The 18,326-nt window shown below is 47.2% G+C and overlaps 1 protein-coding gene across 2 annotated transcripts; it reads left to right on the top strand.

The window, feature by feature from the left end:
* Positions 1–1,122: 1,122 nt before the first annotated feature.
* On the top strand, positions 1,123–8,505 carry LOC133246638 (GTPase IMAP family member 5-like). 2 transcript variants are annotated; one of them, XM_061415147.1, is made up of 4 exons: positions 1,123–1,429; positions 3,991–4,074; positions 6,198–6,246; positions 7,529–8,505. In XM_061415147.1, the coding sequence occupies exons 2-4, from the start codon at positions 4,039–4,041 to the stop codon at positions 8,407–8,409; spliced, it is 966 nt and encodes a 321-aa protein (XP_061271131.1). In that variant the 5' UTR covers positions 1,123–1,429; positions 3,991–4,038; the 3' UTR covers positions 8,410–8,505. The 2 variants fall into 2 exon arrangements, with proteins under 2 accessions (XP_061271131.1, XP_061271132.1); XM_061415148.1 differs by lacking the exon at positions 3,991–4,074 and having other exon boundaries at positions 1,124–1,429.
* Positions 8,506–18,326: the final 9,821 nt, after the last annotated feature.

The following is an 18,326-nucleotide window of genomic DNA, read 5'->3' as shown; positions in this document are numbered from 1 at the left end:
AACACACTCCAGTATTCTTGCTTGGAAAATTCCATGACTGGAGGAGCCTGACTGGCTACAGTCCATGGGGTCACAAAGAGTGGGACACGACTGAAATGACTTAGCACATTTCTCCAAGCTAAGCAAAAGAACCAAGAGTTACCTGTATTTCTATGTCCCATTTAGTGTTGCTTTCCCAGAGTTAATCTGAACCCAAATGGGCTAGTAATGCCCCCTTCACCCTAAGAATGTCTCCAGAGAGGTGCTTCAGCCCAGCAGGGCCTTTGCCTGGAAGCAGAGGAAGCGAGAGGCTGCCAGGGCATTCTCTTAAGTACTTGTCACTTTGCCTAAATCATACTGTGAGTGGGGACAGATGTGTCCCTGGCTTCCATGGAAATGCAAGTCCACCCAGATGAAGAAATCTACCAAACTTTGTTTCCCCCTGAATCCTCCCACCAATTCAGGAGCTTCAGGAGACATGGGTTCGATCTCAGATAGTTTTCATATGTGAGTAGTAAAAAAACCTACACAGAAGATTATCGAACTCCAACTCTCATGGTAATTGGCATGAACACGCGCCTGCTTTCCAGGTGGTGCTAGTGGGAAAGAGACTGCCTGAAAATGCAGGAGACATAAAAGACATGGGTTCAGTCCCTGGGTGGGGAAGATCCCCTGGAGGAGGGCATGGCAACCCAGATCAGTAGTCTTGCCTGGAGAATCCCATGGACAGAGGAGCCTGATGGGCTACAGTCCATAGAGTCGCAAAGACTAGGATATGACTGAGACACGGAGCACACATGCAAGTCAAAACATGACTAACTTGAGGGCAGGGCATTTGACGAGAGACAAGAGGACCAGATCCACAGAAGATCTCAAGTAAGATGCCTGTTTGAGTTCAGCCTTCGCTGCCATCTGGAGTTACATATAAGAAGCTATCTATGCAGAAGAGGTAAATGGTGGATGTGAGGAGATGCCTGTTGGTCCACTTTATGCCAGTGAAAGGTGGCAAATGCTTGGTTTGGGGTGCAGCTGTGCCCCAGATGTTCATTGGCTCCCCTGGGTCTCCAGACTAACTGAGGTAGAGACCTTGTTCTGCACAAAAGCCTTACAGAGATGTGGTAGGGAGAAGGAAATGGCATGTTATTAAAAAGAAAACAAAACCAAAGCAAAAAAAACCCTCTTCCTCTGGTGTCTCTGCCTCTGAGGTCATTTGAGTCATTCTCCAAGGATGGCTTGGTGAGGAAACCCACACGTTGTTCTTTGCCTACCCTGGGGCACTGGTCCTTCTCTGTCTCTGGCAGATAGGATTGGTGGCCAGGTTTTTTTCATCATCCACTGATCTTGTGTTTTTGTGATGAGACTAGAAGCCAAAGAAAGAGGCTGCCTGGAAAGGAAGGAAGAGTGCAGCAAGATTGTCTGAGAACTTGCAAAACTTTGCAGCATCTAGCAGGTAACAGGGTTTGTTCGTCTCTCTCTCTCTCTTTTCCCCCCTCCCTCCCTCTCTACGTGATTCCCCTAGTAACAGTCTGGGTCAGCCTGCACACTTGATCTTTCAAAGCCTCAGTTTCATTATTTCAAAATTATTAGGGTCAGGAATTACGTAGCCTAAATCCCCAAATTTACTGCAAGAGAAAATATTACTTTTCAGAAATGATTGTATCAATCCATCAGACTAGTATAATAGTGGCAAGAATGCTGGAGTGGGTTGCCATTTCCTCCTCTAGGGGATCTTCCCAACCCAGGGATCAAACTTGCGTCTCCTGTATTTCTTATGTTGCAGGCAGATTCTTTACCCACTGAGCATAGGGAAGTCCATACTTTTCAGAACCTAAAATATGGAACATAATGAGCTCAGACAGTAGCCCTCTGGTGATACTAGCTTGCTTATTTCTTGTGTTTGTGCAAAAGAATTTTCACATATGCACCTAGTGGCTGCTTCATGCACGTCTGTGTTAGTTGCTCAGTCATGTCTGGCTTTTTGTGACCCCATGGACTGTAGCCCACCAGGCTCCTCTGTCCATGGGATTCTCTAGGCAAGGATACTGGAGTGGGTGGTGATTCCCTTCTCCAATCAAGACCAAGGATCGAACCTTGGTCTCCTGCACTGGAGTCAGACTCTTTACTGTCTGAGCCACCAGGACCTATAGAATTTTCTGCACATTGCTGGGAGGAGGGTCTGACCTGCTCCCTGAAGTCATAGGATGTCCTTTGAAAAATGGGCTGAAAAATTGCCTTGTGATTTTAATCTGACTTGATGTCTGTTGCTTCTCTCTCTCTCTCTTTTTTTGGATGTAAAAATTTTTTTTATTGGAGTATAGTTGATTTACAATATTGTGCTAGTTTCTGCTGTACAGCAAAATGAATCAGTTATACATATACATATATCCACTTTTTAAGATTCTTTTCCCATATAGTTTATTACAGAGTATTGAGTTGAGTTCCCTGTGCTATATACATTAGGTCCTCATTTGCTATCTATTATATATATATATACACATATATATGTATATATATATGTATATGTATTAGTGTATATATTTCAACCAATCTCCCAATTTGTTCCTCCCCCCACACCACCATCCATCTCCAGAGTTTTCCCACTGGTAACCACATAAATTCAGATTTTTAAAGGTGAAATCCCTTATCTTTAAAATGTTGGTGGCTAACTTCTATATATTTACTTTTTAAACTTTTTTACTTTGTATTGGGGTATAGCCAATTAACAAACTATGTGACAGTTTCAGGTGAACAGTGTAGGGACCCAGTCATACAATCACATGTATCCATTCTCCCCCAAACTCCCCTCCCATCCAGGCTACCACACAACATTGAACAGAGTTCCATGGACTCTACTGTAGATCCTTGTCGGCTATCCATTTAAAACCTAGCAGTGGGTACCTGTCCATCACAAACTCCCCAACTATCTGTTGCTTCTTTCTGTTGCATGCACTGCTTAACTGGAAGGAAAATTTCTATTTTCAAGAGGGGAGGAATTTTTAGAGACAGGATTCAAGATGATCTGCTCAGGTAAAGCATGTGGTTTGTTTCTGAGAAAGAAATACAATTTTCTGTTTAAAAAATGATTTATCTTCCTCATTAACCAGAATGGGGTCATGAGGGCGTTATTCTGGAGGATTATTGTGCTTGGCTCCCTGTGACAGTAACAGTGTCTCACCATGCTACCTTGTCTGTGATTCCAAATCAGCGTGTCACCCTCTCCAACACTCTCCTATGGGGCCACTAGCGGGAGATTCTGAATGCTTTTGGCAAAGAGTAAAATAATCTGCCCAGGTTTTGGTCCATTTCCGGCCAGTTTCAGTATTTTCCTGAAGCTGAATCAGTTTCACAATTTTCACAAGGGTGCCTCTATGTTTGCCCCACGTGCTCCTTTCAGCTCTGCCCAGGGGAGACGTGGTGGCAAGTAGGGCTCTCCAAGTGTGGTAGAAGGAATCCCCTTCTTTCCCAGTCTCTGGAAGGAGCTGTTCTCTAAACTGGTCCAACTGTCTTCCAAGTGTAGGAAGAAAAGTGTTTGCTGCTGCTACTGCTGCCAGGTCACTTCAGTCGTGTCCGACTCTGTGCGACCCCATAGATGGCAGCCCACCAGGCTCCCCCATCCCTGGGATTCTCCAGGCAAGAACACTGGAGTGGGTTGCCATTTCCTTCACCAATGTATGAAAGTGAAAAGTGAAAGTGAAGTCGCTCAGTTGTGTAGCACTTAAATGAATGAATGAAGGGATGATGGCTTTAAAACGAGGGAGCTGGGTTGTTGGCAGGAGGAAGCATGGTGGTGGTTATGTTGGGAGGGGACTGATGGGCACAGGGGTCTTCAGGGGACAGAGCAGAGGAGAGGTGCAGCTGGGACGTGGTGGCAGCCTTCTCACCAGAGGTATGGCCATTTGCATTAAACTAGAGAGAAGAAATAAATCTTCAAAAAATAGTTGAGAAAGATGGTTTTTGTGAAGGCCCCCCCCCCCCCACTTTTTTTTTTTTTTAACTTCTCTTTCTGCTCAGGCTAGGCTCAAAGAGAGCAGCAATTTAAGCCTCTCATTCTTGGAAGACATGTCTGGTTACCAGTTGCTTGGTCACATATATCATGTGAGTAGCTCTGCTTGACCTGTTCCCAAGGGACTTAGGGGCAGCCCAAGGGGACCAGTCTCTTCCAGCACGCAGGGCAGGCGGCATGCTCTGGTCCTGCCTGCATTCTAAATTGGCCAGGAGACACAGTGAAGGAGTTGCCATCTCTCTCTGATATCCCTTCAACACCAGTCCTGGGTGAAGGCAGCTTCATGTCATTGCTGTATTACCTACCCCCTGAAGCCTCAGTTTCCTCATATTTAAAAGATGTGGACAGTGTCATTTGATTTCTCTATGAGTCCAGGCATATCATCTCCAGCCTTCCCCCTCCAGTTCCCCTTTCTGCAGCTCTTTCAGCATCACCTTCTCTGCCCCTCATCACTCTAGTCACTTACTTGGTACCTGCGTGGTACCCTCAGATGCTCGGGAGCCCCTCCTCAGTGGTCCTCTCTGGAGACCACCATTCAATATGACCCAAGGGCAATATGTGAGAAAATAGAACATCTTGGTTTCAAGATCATCAGCACAGAAAACAAGCTGATATCTAAAAAAAAACACAAAACATAGTTCTCCCATTTGTCACCCCTATGCAATATGTTTAAAAATCCTCCTTGAAAAGATCCAGCCAAAGATTAGAATTATTTTCAGATTTGTTCCTTTTCCAAGTTTCAACAGAGAGAATTAGCTGAATTGATGTATCAGTTTTCTCTAGAAAAAAAGAACCAACAGGATATATGTATGAAGAAATTTATTTGAAGGAATTGGCTCACACGATTATGGGGGATGGTAGGTCTGGAATTTGTAGGGCAGACTGGCAGGCTGGAAACTCAGGCAGGAGGTGACAATGAAGTCTTGAAGCAGAATTGTCTTTTGGCTTGAAAAATACAATACCATTAGAATGAATTACAAAATATTATTAGGAAACTGACAGAAGCTGAATGTTGACTTTCAAATGAAAATAACTTATTTATTAAATTATTTTTCCTTCAAAGGTAATCATTGCAGCCAATTTCACAGATGGTTAGATAATATTCTATATGGTGTGATCCCACAGACGGTGGAGGAAATTCACTTATTCCAAAACATTTTTTTTTTTTGGTTCATCTGTCCTAGATGCTGAAATTCCACAATTAGAGATTCATTCTTTAGCATTAACTTCTTGAGCTTTAGAAAATACTCTAAAAGTTTGCACACAGCAAGGTCCTGATGTAGTTTTGGAAAGGGTTGTGAAGAACTTTCCTAGTAATGGAGCTTGAGTAGTCATCCTTAGGTGGGGCCTCAGTGGACCCCCTCACTGAGCAGAAGAAGTAGGAGGTGGGAAGAAAGAGAAAGATCAAGAAAAAGGCATATGGGGGAAGGCGAAAGAAGGAGAGTGGGCAGGAGAGAGATGGCCCTGAGGTAGTTACTGGTCTGGGACTGTTTGAGCTGAGAACATAGATGTGTAGATCTTTGGTAACATAACAGCGGGCCTGAACCTAACAGATCAGGTGTTTCCTCTGTTTACCGGATGTATGGTCCACCCTCCTGCCCACCTGGACTCATGACCATCTTCTATTTCTGCCATGACCAACTCGTCCCAGTTTGCCTGGGACTCTCTCAGTTTCAACACTGAAGCTCCTTTGATCAGGGGATCCTCTCTGTCCAGGGCAAACTGGGATGATTGGTGACCCTCTACACCACCCTCACCATGGAAGAACTTAGGGAAGAGCTTCTTTTGTGAATTTACCAAAGGGAGAAACTTTGCCAGGCAATCTTGAGTTTGGAACTCAGGACAGGACTGAGACCCTCAAGGCAGAGAGCCAGGATGCCAGGAAATGACCAGCTTCCATGTTTGGTCTTCTGGGTGGGCAGCATGTTTTTCAGTGCATCTTGTCAGTAACTAAATACCGGTGGTGGGAAACCACATGTCAGTGCCCTCGTGTTGGGACTGTCTGTATACTCTTCACTAGGAGCCTCAGTCTAGTGTCAAGAGTGGTTGAGGGTCAGCAGACTTTGGTTTTAGTCTCAGCTCATCCATTAGATTATGTTGACCTTCAGTAGTTGTTTTTTTCCCCTCTTCAGTCTCCTTGTCTATAAAATGTGGTGTTCTGTCCTGGATGTCACATCCAACTTGTCTGAACAATCCTTGCCTGTTCTTTCCCTAGAACAAAATGGAAGGGCTTCGGCAGGGTGGAGGAGACAGTTGCACCACAGGTAAGGTCTGGAGGAGCCCTTCACGACACTGGGGGGCCATGAGCTCAGCACTGGGGCAGGCAACTTCCCACCTGCAGTGCAAGGTACAAGACTAGAGTCACCTGAAGACAAAGGAAACACATTTCCCCAGGAAATAGAACTTACTAGGCTATTTGCTGTCATACCCTTCTTACTGAGTATACGTTTTTTTCATAGAAAACCCAGCCATGTGATAAAATGGAGACCAGGCAGGGATGGGAGGAGTTGAAAGTATGGGACAAATATTTAATTCAGTGGCTGTAGGAAGCTCAGATCATCAAAAAGACTTCTGGGTGGGAACTGAATAGGGAGAAGGTTTTGGAAAGGTTGGAAAAATCCAGCATCCTGGAAGGATAAATCCTAAAGACTTTGGCCATCCTGGGTGATTTATTCTACCAGCCTGTGTGAGCTCCCTTTTTCTCTATATAAGAAAATTTACTCTGAGCCCAGGCCCGTGGTGAGAATTGAGGGTGTGACAGCCAAACTGATCCAGATGTGCTAGTCCTTTGAGATCTTTTTCTTTTTTCTTTTGTTCTCTTCCTCCTCAAGAGGCATGTATTACTCTTTTTGTCAGTTAAAACTGCTAAAACAAATAGCAGAGATTGGGTGGTAATCAAGAAATATTTATTTCTGACTGTTCTGGAGCCTGGGAGGTTCAAGATCAAGGTGTGGGGGATTTGGTGTCTGGGGAGAAGCCACTTCCTGGTTGCTGTGTCCACATCTGATGGAGAGAGAGTCATCTCTTTCTTTTCTTTTTTGTTGTTGTTCAGTCGCTAAGTGGTGTCCGATTCTTTGGGACCCCAAGGACTGAAGCATGCCTGACCTGGACAGGTGTCCCTGTTCTTCACCATCTCCAGAGTTTGCTCAAACTCACATCCATTGAGTCAGTGATGCCATTCAACCATCTCATCCTCTGTCACCCCCTTCTCCTCCTGCCCTCAGTGTTTCCCAGCATCAGGGCCTTTTCCAATGAGTTGGGTCTTTTCCAAAGAGCTGGCTCTTTGCATCAAGTGGCCAAAATATTGGAGCCTCAGTGTCAGCATCAGTCCTTCTAATGAATGTAGTCCTTTTTTTCTTAGAAGGACACTAATTCCATCATGGAGTTTCATCCTCATGCCCTCATCTAGACCTCATCACCTCCCAAAGACCTGACCACCAGTGACCATCACGTTGAGAATCAGTGTTTCACATATGAATTTTTTTTTTGAGGGGGACACATTCAGTCCATAGGGATTGCACATTAACTTTTTATGTGCTCTGACAGGTGGAGGAGGAGAGAGCTTAAATCCAGAATCATCTTCATTGAGGATCATCCTGGTAGGGAAAACAGGCAGCGGGAGAAGTGCCACCGGGAACAGCATCCTCTGCCAGCCCGTGTTTGAGTCCAAGCTGGGGGCCCAGGCAGTGACCAGGAAGTGTCAGAGGGCAACAGGCATGTGGAATGGGAGGAGCATCGTGGTGGTGGACACGCCCCCCATCTTCGAGGCCGAGGCCCAGGATCAAGAGGTGTATGAGAATATCGGAGCCTGTTACCTGCTGTCGGTGCCAGGGCCCCACGTGCTGCTGCTGGTGACCCAGCTGGGGCGCTTCACCGAGCAGGACGTGGTGGCCGTGACCAGGGTGAAGGAGGTCTTTGGGGCAGGAGCTGAGAGATACATGGTCATCCTCTTCACCCACAAGGAAGACTTAGAGGGCGGATCCTTGGATGAGTACGTGGCAAACACAGACAACCTCAGGCTGAGGCGCCTGGTCCGGGAGTGCGGGCGGAGGTACTGTGCCTTCAACAACCGGGCCTTGGGGGATGAGCAGAGAGAGCAGCTGGCCCAGCTGATGGCTGTGATCGAGGGGCTGGAGCAGGAGCACCAGGGCGTCTTCCTTACCAACGAGCTCTTCTGTGATGCACAGATGCTCCTGCAGATGGGGGGTGGCGCCCATGGAGAAGGTCAGAGGCGCTACCTGGACAAGGTACGGCTGCAGGTTGCAAAGCAAAGGCAAGGCCTGAAAGAGGCTGAGAGCAACTGTGCCTTCAAGACAGTCTTCCGACTCAGAGCCTGGATTGTTGTGAATTATGAGCTTTGTGTTTGTCTTGTTTGGTGCAGTTTACTTTTCCTTCTTATTCTACTGATCATCCTGTACCATCTTTAATTCTGTGTGACATCTGTGTGGCAGAGCCATTTCTCAAATATCACCTCATGGATTCATTGTTTAATTCAGAAATAAAGTCTCCTGGTCTGCAGAGGACATGGTTTGTCATTTCTGCAGCTCCCATGACCCTCCTTCCTTGTAGATTTCTGGCTTGGTTCATGCCTCCACTGCTTCCTTGGTGAAGTCACATGCTTCAGAGCAAGACAACAACTGAGTTTCAGGGATGCCTGGCTGGTGTGTGCACCATCCCATTTTCTTTGCAGTGACCAACTCAGTCATGGGCCTGAGACCAAAGTCGGGCCAATGGGAACTGAGTAAAAGTCTGCAGAGGTGGGGCCAGGAGGTATCTCCTTGCCCAGGAGAGACCCCCATAGAGAGACAGTCTCTTCTTCCTCAGGACACTATAGCCTCTGAGTGCAAAGCATGGAAAGACAGCAGTCATGTGAGGTTGAAGGCAAAATGTTAGGGTTCACAAGGGGCTCATAGCATATAGTTAAAATATGGCCCATTGTGGTAACCTGACAAACAAGAGATGAAGTCACAGTGGCCACATTGCCCTGGGGGCATCCTGTTTTTCCTGAAGGCAATATCCTGTTTCTCCCTGCTGGTGCCAGTTTCTCAAGACTATGTGACCACTCAGTGAGACCCCTTCAACTGTGTGACCACAAGACCCCAGCTGCGGGCTAAAGATAAACTAAGGTCCCCTCCCTTTGGGGCGTGATTACCCATCGATAAGTATAAGAAGGGTTGGCTGTAAAGGGAGGGCATTGGTTTTTCTCTAAAGCCAGTTTCTTTCTTTCTTTCTTCCTATAATGAATCTTTCTCTGCCTGAATGCCTTGCTCTATCTCTTTTTCTTTGCATTTGCCTTGCATTCCTGATGACGAAACCCGGGAGGGAAGACCCACCGTGGCTAGCTGGGCTCCTCTTCTGAGCCCACCTTCGGTGGTTCCCTCCCTTGTACCTCACCAAGAAACTGGGATGAGCCCCGGGGACGGGATTCTCCTCTTGCCTTGTTGGACTGACATCCACACCCTGGTTCAAAATTCATCGGCTGCAGGGGTGGGTGAATTTGGCTCTCTTGGATCCTCTTTCTCTGGTCTGGTTTTTGAAGCCCTAGCACTAGGTGGAGGATCCCCATGGCCCTTGGACTCTGGTCTCAGTTTGAAATAGGGGACGTCCATTTCCAGGTAGACCCTGTCGCTGTCTGAGAAGGCTGTGAGAATGGGGATGGCTTTCCTCTCTGAACTTTCTTCTTGTTTTACCTCACCCTGGTTTGCCCTCCTTCCCTTTTGATTGTAACAGGAAATTGTCAGTCCCAAACTACAAAGCTATGGCTTTTCCAGTAGTCATGTATGGATGTGAGAGTTGGACTATAAAGAAAGCTGAGCGCCAAAGAATTGATGCTTTTGAACTGTGGTGTTGGAGAAGACTCCTGAGAATCCCTTGGACTGCAAGGAGATCCAACCAGTCCATCCTAAAGGAAATCAGTCCTGAATATTCATTGGAAGGACTGATGTTGAAGCTGAAACCCCAATATTTTGGCCGCCTGATTCGAAGAACTGATTCATTGGAAAAGACCCTGATGCTGGGAAAGATTGAAGGCAGGAGGAGAAGGGGACGACAGAGGATGAGATGGTTGGATGGCATCATCGACTCAGTGGACATGAGTTTGAGTAAACTCCAGGAGTTGGTGATGGACAGGGAGGCCTGGTGTGCTGCAGTCCATGGGGTCACAAAGAGTCAGACACGACTGAGCAACTGAACTGAGCTGAACTGAACCGAATCTACAAAATCTACCCCTTTAGGCTGCCTTCTCCAAAATCTAAAAACCTTGGGTTTTCAAGGAGAAACAAAGCCAAAGTGACTCACTTATTACTCTCACACTGTATGGCCACAATGTTGACTGGAAAATAGGTCCCAGTGGTCAGAAAAAGGAACTCTCAATTACAGTACTTTATGGGACCTCGGTAACTTCTGCCGCCACAATGCAAGTGGCCAGAGATCCCTTCTGTTCAGGCTTTCTTCACTTTCTGCCCTTGGCCCTCTCTCTGTACTTCCTGTTCTACTTCTCAGATACTTTTAGCCCATTCTGGGCCACATCCCCCTAATACTATATTTCCTGATCCCTGTTGGGAGTTTTCCTCCTCTTCTTTTGACCCTTCTGACCACAGTGCATCTCCTATCCCCTCTAATCCTATCGTGGCAGACCCAGTTCCATGTTGCCCTTCTCTTGCCTTCTGAACCTCCCCCATTCCTATTTCTGAAAAGTGCTCCGGGACTTCAGCTCCACCTCCACCTCCTATGACCAGAGTCTCAAGTCCCCATCCCGACCTCCCTAAATCCCCTCCTCAATCCTGGCTGCTCGGCCTTAAAGAAACAGGACTCTGAATTCCTTCCTGCTCCCTTTCTTCCCTTGCAAGAGGTGGCTGGTACAGAAGGCATTGTTTGGGTACACATCCCATTCTCCCTCTCCGATTTATCTCAAATCAAAAAACGTCTTGGCTCTTTTTCCTCTGACCCTGACACTTATTTAAAAGAATTTAAATACCTCACCCACTCTTATGACTTGACCTGGCATGATATTTACATTTTACTCTCCTCTATCCTCCTCCCAGAAGAAAAAGAATGAGTCTGGCAAGCTTCTTGAGCTCATGCCCATGAAGTGCATCAAACTGATGATACTAATCCTGTAGGCTCAGCTGCCATTCCCAGGGATGACCCTAACTGGGACTACTAGGCAGGGCGTCTGGGGTGAACAGCCCATAATCATATGGTGACTTGCCTTATTGCAGGCCTCCAAAAAGCAGGACATAAAGCTGTTAACTTTAATAAATTCAGAGAAATAACTCAAAGACCGGGTGAAAATCCAGCATAATTTCTAGCTAGATTAACAGAAGCCCTGCAAAAATATACAAAATTAGATCCAACTTCAACAGAAGGTACTATTGTCCTTAATAGCCATTGATGGCATCACTAACTCGATGGATATGAATCTGAGTAAACTCCGGAATTTGGTGATGGACAGTGAGGCCTGGCGTGCTGCAGTCCATGGGGTGGCAGAGTCGGACATGACTGAGCGACTGAACTGACTGACTGAACTGACCCATTTTACTTCCTAATCATACCCAGACATTCAAAGAGAGCTAAAAAAGGCAGAGGAAGGCCCTTGAACCTCTCAATGAGATCTTTTAAATTTGGCTTTTAAAATTTTCAATAACAGAACAGGCAAAACTAGAAAAGGCTCAAAGAGATCAAGCTAAATATCATCTCTCAGCCACTGCCCTACATGGCTCCATACCTCAATCCTCTGACAGAGAAAAGAAATCATCTAGGCCCTGTTACAAGTGTGGTAAAGAAGGGCATTGGGCCCGCTCATGCCCGTAGCCCAGGGCCCCTCTGGGTCCAAGTCCTAATTATGGCATAAAGGGACATTGGAAGGTAGACTGCCCTAATCCCCCTCTAGGGATCCAGACATGGCCTCCCAGTCCCAAGGAGGAGTTTGGACCCAGCTCTGCCCAGACTCCTCGGACTCACCACTGAAGACCAAAGGTGCCCAGGGCCCCAGGCCCCAACTCTCATCACCTCTACGGAGCCCAGGGTGACTTTCACAGTGGCAGGTAAGCCGATCTCTTTTCTTATCAACACTGCTGCTGCTAAGTCACTTCAGTCATGTCTGACTCTGTGCAACCCCATGGACGGCAGCCCACGAGGCTCCCCCGTCCCTGGGATTCTCCAGGCAAGAACACTGGAGTGGGTTGCCATTTCCTTCTACAATGCATGAAAGCTCCCAGTGACCCCATGGACTGCAGCCTACCAGGCTCCTCCGTCCATGGGATTTTCCAGGCAAGAGTACTTACCAACACGGGGGCCACCTATTCTGCCATGCCTGCTTATTCCAGAAAAACTGAAGTCTCTCAGATCTCTATTGTGGGGGTTGATAGTTTAGTGTCTACACCACAGATTACCAAACCTCTGCCTTGCACACTTCAAAATACCCCATTCTCTCATTTTGTCCTCATTATCCCAAAATGCACCACTCCAATCCTTGGAAGGGATCTACTCTCCAAATTCAAGGCTTTCCTCACTATTCCATATCTTTCTCCCAGACCTGGCCTGGCTACTGCTTCTCAAACCTACTATTTCCTCACCTCCCCATTACCCTCCTTCTCCATAAACCCTATAGACCGGGATACTGATAACCCCTCCATTGCCTCCCACCATACTCCCATTTATATTCATCTAAAAGATTCAACAAAGCTTCCCAATCAATCTCAATACCCTATTTCCCAAATACATCAACAGGGATTAAGTCCATCATCTCTAAGCTGCTGTGTCAGTCTCTTGCGCCCTACTCACTCTCCTTATAACATGCCTATCCTTCTGTTAAAAAGACAAATGGCTCCTACCACCTGGTTCAAGACTTGAGACTTATTAGTGCTGCTGTTGTCTCCATTGACCCAGTAGTCCCAAATCCCTATACTCTTCTTTCCCTTATTTCTCCTTCTACCAACTATTTCACCGTCCTGGACCTTCAGGATGGATTTTTCACCATCCTTTTACACCCAGACCCTCAAGATCGTTTTGCTTTTACCTGGACTGATCCAGACAGTCATCGCTCCCAACAATTAACGTGGACTGTTCTTCCCCAAGCATTTCATGATAGTCTTCATTTCTTTGGCCAAGCTTGGCCTCACACTTAACCTCTCTCAATCTTGCCCCAAGTTCTATCCTCCAATATGTAAATGATCTCCTTTGTAGCCCCTCACTCATACATTCTCAGCGACATACAACTCCTCAACTTCCTAGCTGATTGGGGCTATCGAGTATCCCCTCCACTTGCCCTCCCTGAGGTCACCTATCTTGGAGTTCTCCTGTCACCAACAAAGAGACATATAACTACTGATAGCAAGCCCCTTATATCTGCCCTACATCAAAAATGGAAATTCTCTCCTTTTGGGGCTTGGCTGGGTATCTACACCTCTGGATCCCCAATTTTGCCCTCTTAGCACAACCCCTATATCAAGCTACCCAGGGGGATCTTTTGGAGCCTCTCGAGCCTAAGTCAAATACCTGTTCAGCCTTTAATGCTCTAAAACAAGCTATTCTGTCAGCCCCAGCTTTAACACTGCCTGATCTTTCTCGCCCTTTTATACTCTACACTACTGAGAGACATAAAATTGCCCTAGGAGTCTTAGGACAGATGCAGGGCCCTTCCTTTCCCCCCACTGCTCACCTGTCAAAACAACTGGATACCACCATACAGGGATGGCCAGCCTGCCTGTGTGCTCTGGCCATAGCTACACTTCTCACTCAAGAAAGCAAAAAACTTACTTTTGGGACACCCATGGTCATTTGCTCACAACATGACCTTAAGGACTTAACTCTCACACAAGACCATGGCTCTTCTATCACCTTCTCGTATCCAACTAATTCATGTCACCCTCCTAGAATCTCCCGAGTTCTCTTTTGAATGCTGCCCTACTCTCAACCCTGCCATCCTCATCCCTAATTTTTCTGAGCCTCCAATTCACACTTGCAATGAGACATTAGAAGACTTGATACCTCATTCCTCTCATATCTCTTCAGCCCCTTTCAATAACCCTGATCTTACTTGATACATCTCTATTCCTCCTAACAACCAAACCTTCTCTATCACACTAATCCACAACCAACCCAAACAAGCAATTCAATTCATTCTCTTATTGATAAGCTTAGGAAGAGCAGCGGGGATTGGAACAGGGACAGCAGGGCTCACGACCTCTGTAAACTACTGTCACAGTCTCTCTAAGGATCTTATTGAGAGCCAGAAGTAGCTGCTGGCCTTATCACTCTCCAGGGCCAACTAGACTCCCTGACAGCTGTGGTCCTTCAAACCAGAAGAGGATTAGACCTTCTCACAGCAGAAAAAGGAGGCCTTTGTCTTTTCATAGATGAAACCTGTTGCTTCTACGCCAATAAGTCAGTTCAGTTGCTCAGTCATGTCTGACTCTTTGCGATCCCATGAATCGCAGCATGCCAGGCTTCCCTGTCCATCACCAACTCCTGGAGTTTTCCCAAACTCATGTCCATCGAGTCAGTGATGCCATCCAGCCATCTCATCCTCTGTTGTCTCCTTCTCCTCCTGCCCCCAATCCCTTCCAGCATCAGGGTCTTTTCCAATGAGTCAACTCTTCGAATGAGGTGGCTAAAGTATTGGAGTTTCAGCTTCAGTATCAGTCCTTCCAATGAACACCCAGGAATGATCTCCTTTATTGGCTCTCCTTGCTGTCCAAGAGACTCTCAAGAGTCTTCTCCAATACCACAGTTCAATAAGTAGGGTGTTGCAAAGCAGGCAGCAAAGAATCTGACAAATAGGGCCTCAAGAATACATCAACATCTTAGTAAATCATGGGAAAACTGGTTAAGCAATTGGGATTGGATGCCATGGGTCCTACCTTTACTGGGTCCCCTTCTCATATTAACCCTTATTCTGACTTTCGGTCCCTGTCTAATGTGTCTTTTTTCAAAATGTGTCTTTTTTCTCCAGGACTGCCTATGAGTCTTCACCAGCCAGACTGTTCATGAGCTACTTCTAACTTGCTCCAATTATCACACACTTTGAGCTCACTCAGACTTCCCTTAACCCACATTCCAGCCTATTCTTATCTTACCCCATGACAACACCCCCGAACTGTTGCAGGAAGGGGGACCCCTTCCAGGGCCTGAAACTGGGCTCTTGTCTAACACTTGAAAATGAATTGTCCGAGGAGACACATGTGCTGACAAAGCAAGAGATTTTATTGGGAAAGGGCGCCTGGGTAGAGAGCAGTAGGGTAAGGGAACCCAGGAGAACAGCTCTGCCATATGGCTTGCAGTCTTGGGTTTTATGGTGATGGGATTAGTTTCCTGGTTGTCTTTAGCCAATCATTCAGACTCAGAGTCCTTCCTGGTGGTGCACGCCTTGTTCAGCCAAGATGGATGCCAGGGAGAAGGATTCTGGGAGGAGGTTGGAAATGTGGTGTCTCCTTTTGACCTTTCCTGAACTCTTCCAGTTGGTGGAGGCTTATTAGTTCTGTGTTCCTTACCAGGACCTCCTATTGTAAAACAACTCATGAAAATGGTGCTTGGCCAGGGTGGGCAGTTTCAATCAGTGCGCTTCCCCTAACAAAACCAGTGCAAAGCAGATACAGAAGCCTGACCTTCAGCCCTTACCCTATATCAAAAAGGCTGCAACGTTAGGGTTCACAAGGGGCTCATAGCATATAGTTAAAATATGGCCCATTGTGGTGCCCTGACAAACAAGAGATGAAGTTACTGTGGCCACATTGCCCTGGGGGAATCCTGTTTTTCCTGAAGGCAATATCCTGTTTCTCCCTGCTGGTGCCAGTTTCTCAAGACTATGTGACCACCCAACTGTGAGACCCCTTCAACTACGCGACCACAAGACTCCAGCTGTGGGCTAAAGATAAACTAAGGCCCCTTCCCTTTGGGGCACAATTACCCATCAATAAGGTATAAGAAGGGTTGTCTGTAAAGGGAGGGCATTGGTTTTTCTCTAAAGCCAGTTACTTACTTACTTTCTTTCTTCCTATAATGAATCTTTTTCTGCCTGAATGCCTGGCTTACTCTCTTTTTCTCCATGGTCACCTTACCCAACACTGCAAAGCTGAGCAGAGTAATTGAATCAACCCTAGCCCCTGAATCAACCAGCCCTGAAGCCCACCCCATCTCTGATTTCTGATTATGTCAGCCAATAAATTCCTTTATTACTTAAGCCATTGGAGTTTGGGGTCTCCTTTACCTGCATTTGAAAACATTTGAACTAATAAAGAATTCTTCATATCTCTTTAAAAGAAATCCTGAAATTTATCAGAACACCCGTGTTTTCATGCTTCCTGCCAAAAAAGTCAATCGAGAATAAATAAATGAATTTCTCTTTTATCAGGTGACAGGGAGGACCTCTGCCTATATCTAATGGTCCCACTTCAAGAAATGGAAGTTCACTGCATCCCAAGAATGTGAAAAACCCCTGGAATGAATTATTCTGAAAATGACAAAAGGAGGGGCAGAGGAAATGGGATGGCCCCCAGGCGGGTTTTTCTGTGCTTCCTTCATCTTTTGAGGGAGAATCAGCACTCATATTTGAACAGTTTCCATGAGATCACTTTGGGGAACATCCATGTGTGAGTCAAGGTGGAGCACGACCCTGTCTCCTCCTCTACTGCAAAATATTCCTGGGTTCACCCTCCAGCTTTACTCCCCTAGAAAGTCAACAAAGGTGGAATGCCATCTGGCTGACTGAGAAACGCTGCTCCTGGGGTGAGAAATGCTTTCTCAGGTGGGGAGGCCTGGGAACCAACCATCTGCATTCCTGGAGGGAGGCCATCCTCCTGCAGCCCTGCTCCCGAATACTTTCTTTAGTGAGTTTCCCTGGTCCAGTGCCTTCCCTGGAGGGAGGAGGAGACTGCCCAGCCCAGAGGGCTTCAAGGTCGACTCCACCCGATCTGAAGTCTCCGCCCTCCTCTGCTCAGCCCAGTGTCCTCTGAGGGCCCGGGCAGTGGGGGGAGTCAGAGTCCCCAGGAGGCCGACAGAAAGCTGGCTCCCTCCCGACCTTGCTGTCAGTGCCACTCTGTGTCAATTCACCCCCTCATTGTCTGCATTCCTGTCATGTCCTCTCCATCCCCACACCTCCCATTATGGCTCAGGCCCAGATGGATGGCTGAGACAGAATTCTTTTATTCTGAGTGTGATGCCGTGTTTCTAGGCTCACACTTATTTAGTCCAACCGCCACATTGCTGCAGCGTGATCTTTCTGAAATTCCTAAGCTGCTTAAAAACCTTGGGGAGAAAGCCCTTGAACCCGCCCAGGGCCCCGCCCAGCCTGGTCCCTCCCTGCCTCCTCCAGTGATTCTCAATCTCCTGCCTGACCCAGCATTACCGGTTGGGGCACAGACTTGGATTACTGTGATTCTGAATGGCTTGCCTGCTCCCTCTGCCTGAAGTCAGTCCTGGAGGGAGGGGCCGGCACATTTCTAGAAGCCCCGGCCTCACCGTGGCCACGGCGCCTCTGCCCCTGAGCCCACACTCTCCTTCTGGTTGACATCCCACCGCGGACAAATTTCTCTCACACCCATTTTTAGTTTAATTTATTCATTGGCCCACTGGGTTTTCGTTCCTGCCTGGGCTTTCTTTAGTCATGACCAGTGAGGGCTACTCTTGCTTCCCTGTGTAGACTCTCACTTCCGGCTCACCCTCATTTTTATATGCCTTCCTCCCTCTACCACACAGGTGCCTTTGGCCTTACTTCTCTCAGATCCCTGGCGCCCAGCAGAGACCCCGACATTGGGCACTCAGCTATGTGTGGGTGGAGCAGAACTGGATGAAGTCAAGGAAGGGAGAGGCCAGCTTGGGTCAGACAGTGTGGGAAGACCACACGGAGGAGGAGGTCCTTGGTCTGAGAACTCTGAGATGCTTGGTGTTTCAAGGGTTTGAGGAGCTCACACATAACACTCCTTGCACAGGTTGGAATCGGTTATGGAATAGCACTGTTGAGATAAACCACACCTTTATCACCAGCAGGGACATGGACAATGAGTTGGGCGTCACAGAGAGTTCATCATTTACCCACCCAGTCACAGGCTGCCTGTGCAACCGTGGGTCTTCCCCACAGGGTATGAAGGCATGGGCAGCTATCCCATAGAAGAAGTTGGCAAGGGGTCACCCAGACCCTTCCTCATCTGATTTCCTCTTTCCACTGATTTGGTGACCTCCGCTCAGACTTCACCCCAGTGTATGCCTGCTTCTCTTTCCTACCACTGAAATGTGCAATGCCACCTTTCCCCCAAATTTCTACAGATATCACACACGATTGTGCTGACCTTGGGATTCAAGATGTTCCACTACATCCCAGCTCAACCCATGATGGAAAATCTCCTCT

The sequence above is a fragment of the Bos javanicus genome, chromosome 4 (genome assembly GCF_032452875.1).
Source record: "Bos javanicus breed banteng chromosome 4, ARS-OSU_banteng_1.0, whole genome shotgun sequence".
In the NCBI taxonomy this organism is placed as follows: domain Eukaryota; kingdom Metazoa; phylum Chordata; class Mammalia; order Artiodactyla; family Bovidae; genus Bos; species Bos javanicus.
This window is presented reverse-complemented; position numbering and strand designations above follow the sequence as displayed.

Excerpts from the sequence above, each read along its gene's own strand:
- LOC133246638 (XM_061415147.1), top strand. The coding sequence starts at position 4,039 with ATGTCTGGTTACCAGTTGCTTGGTCACATATATCAT. Across the intron at positions 4,075-6,197 it reads TGCTTGGTCACATATATCAT|AACAAAATGGAAGGGCTTCG; the intron begins GTGAGTAGCTCT and ends TTCTTTCCCTAG. Across the intron at positions 6,247-7,528 it reads AGGAGACAGTTGCACCACAG|GTGGAGGAGGAGAGAGCTTA; the intron begins GTAAGGTCTGGA and ends GTGCTCTGACAG.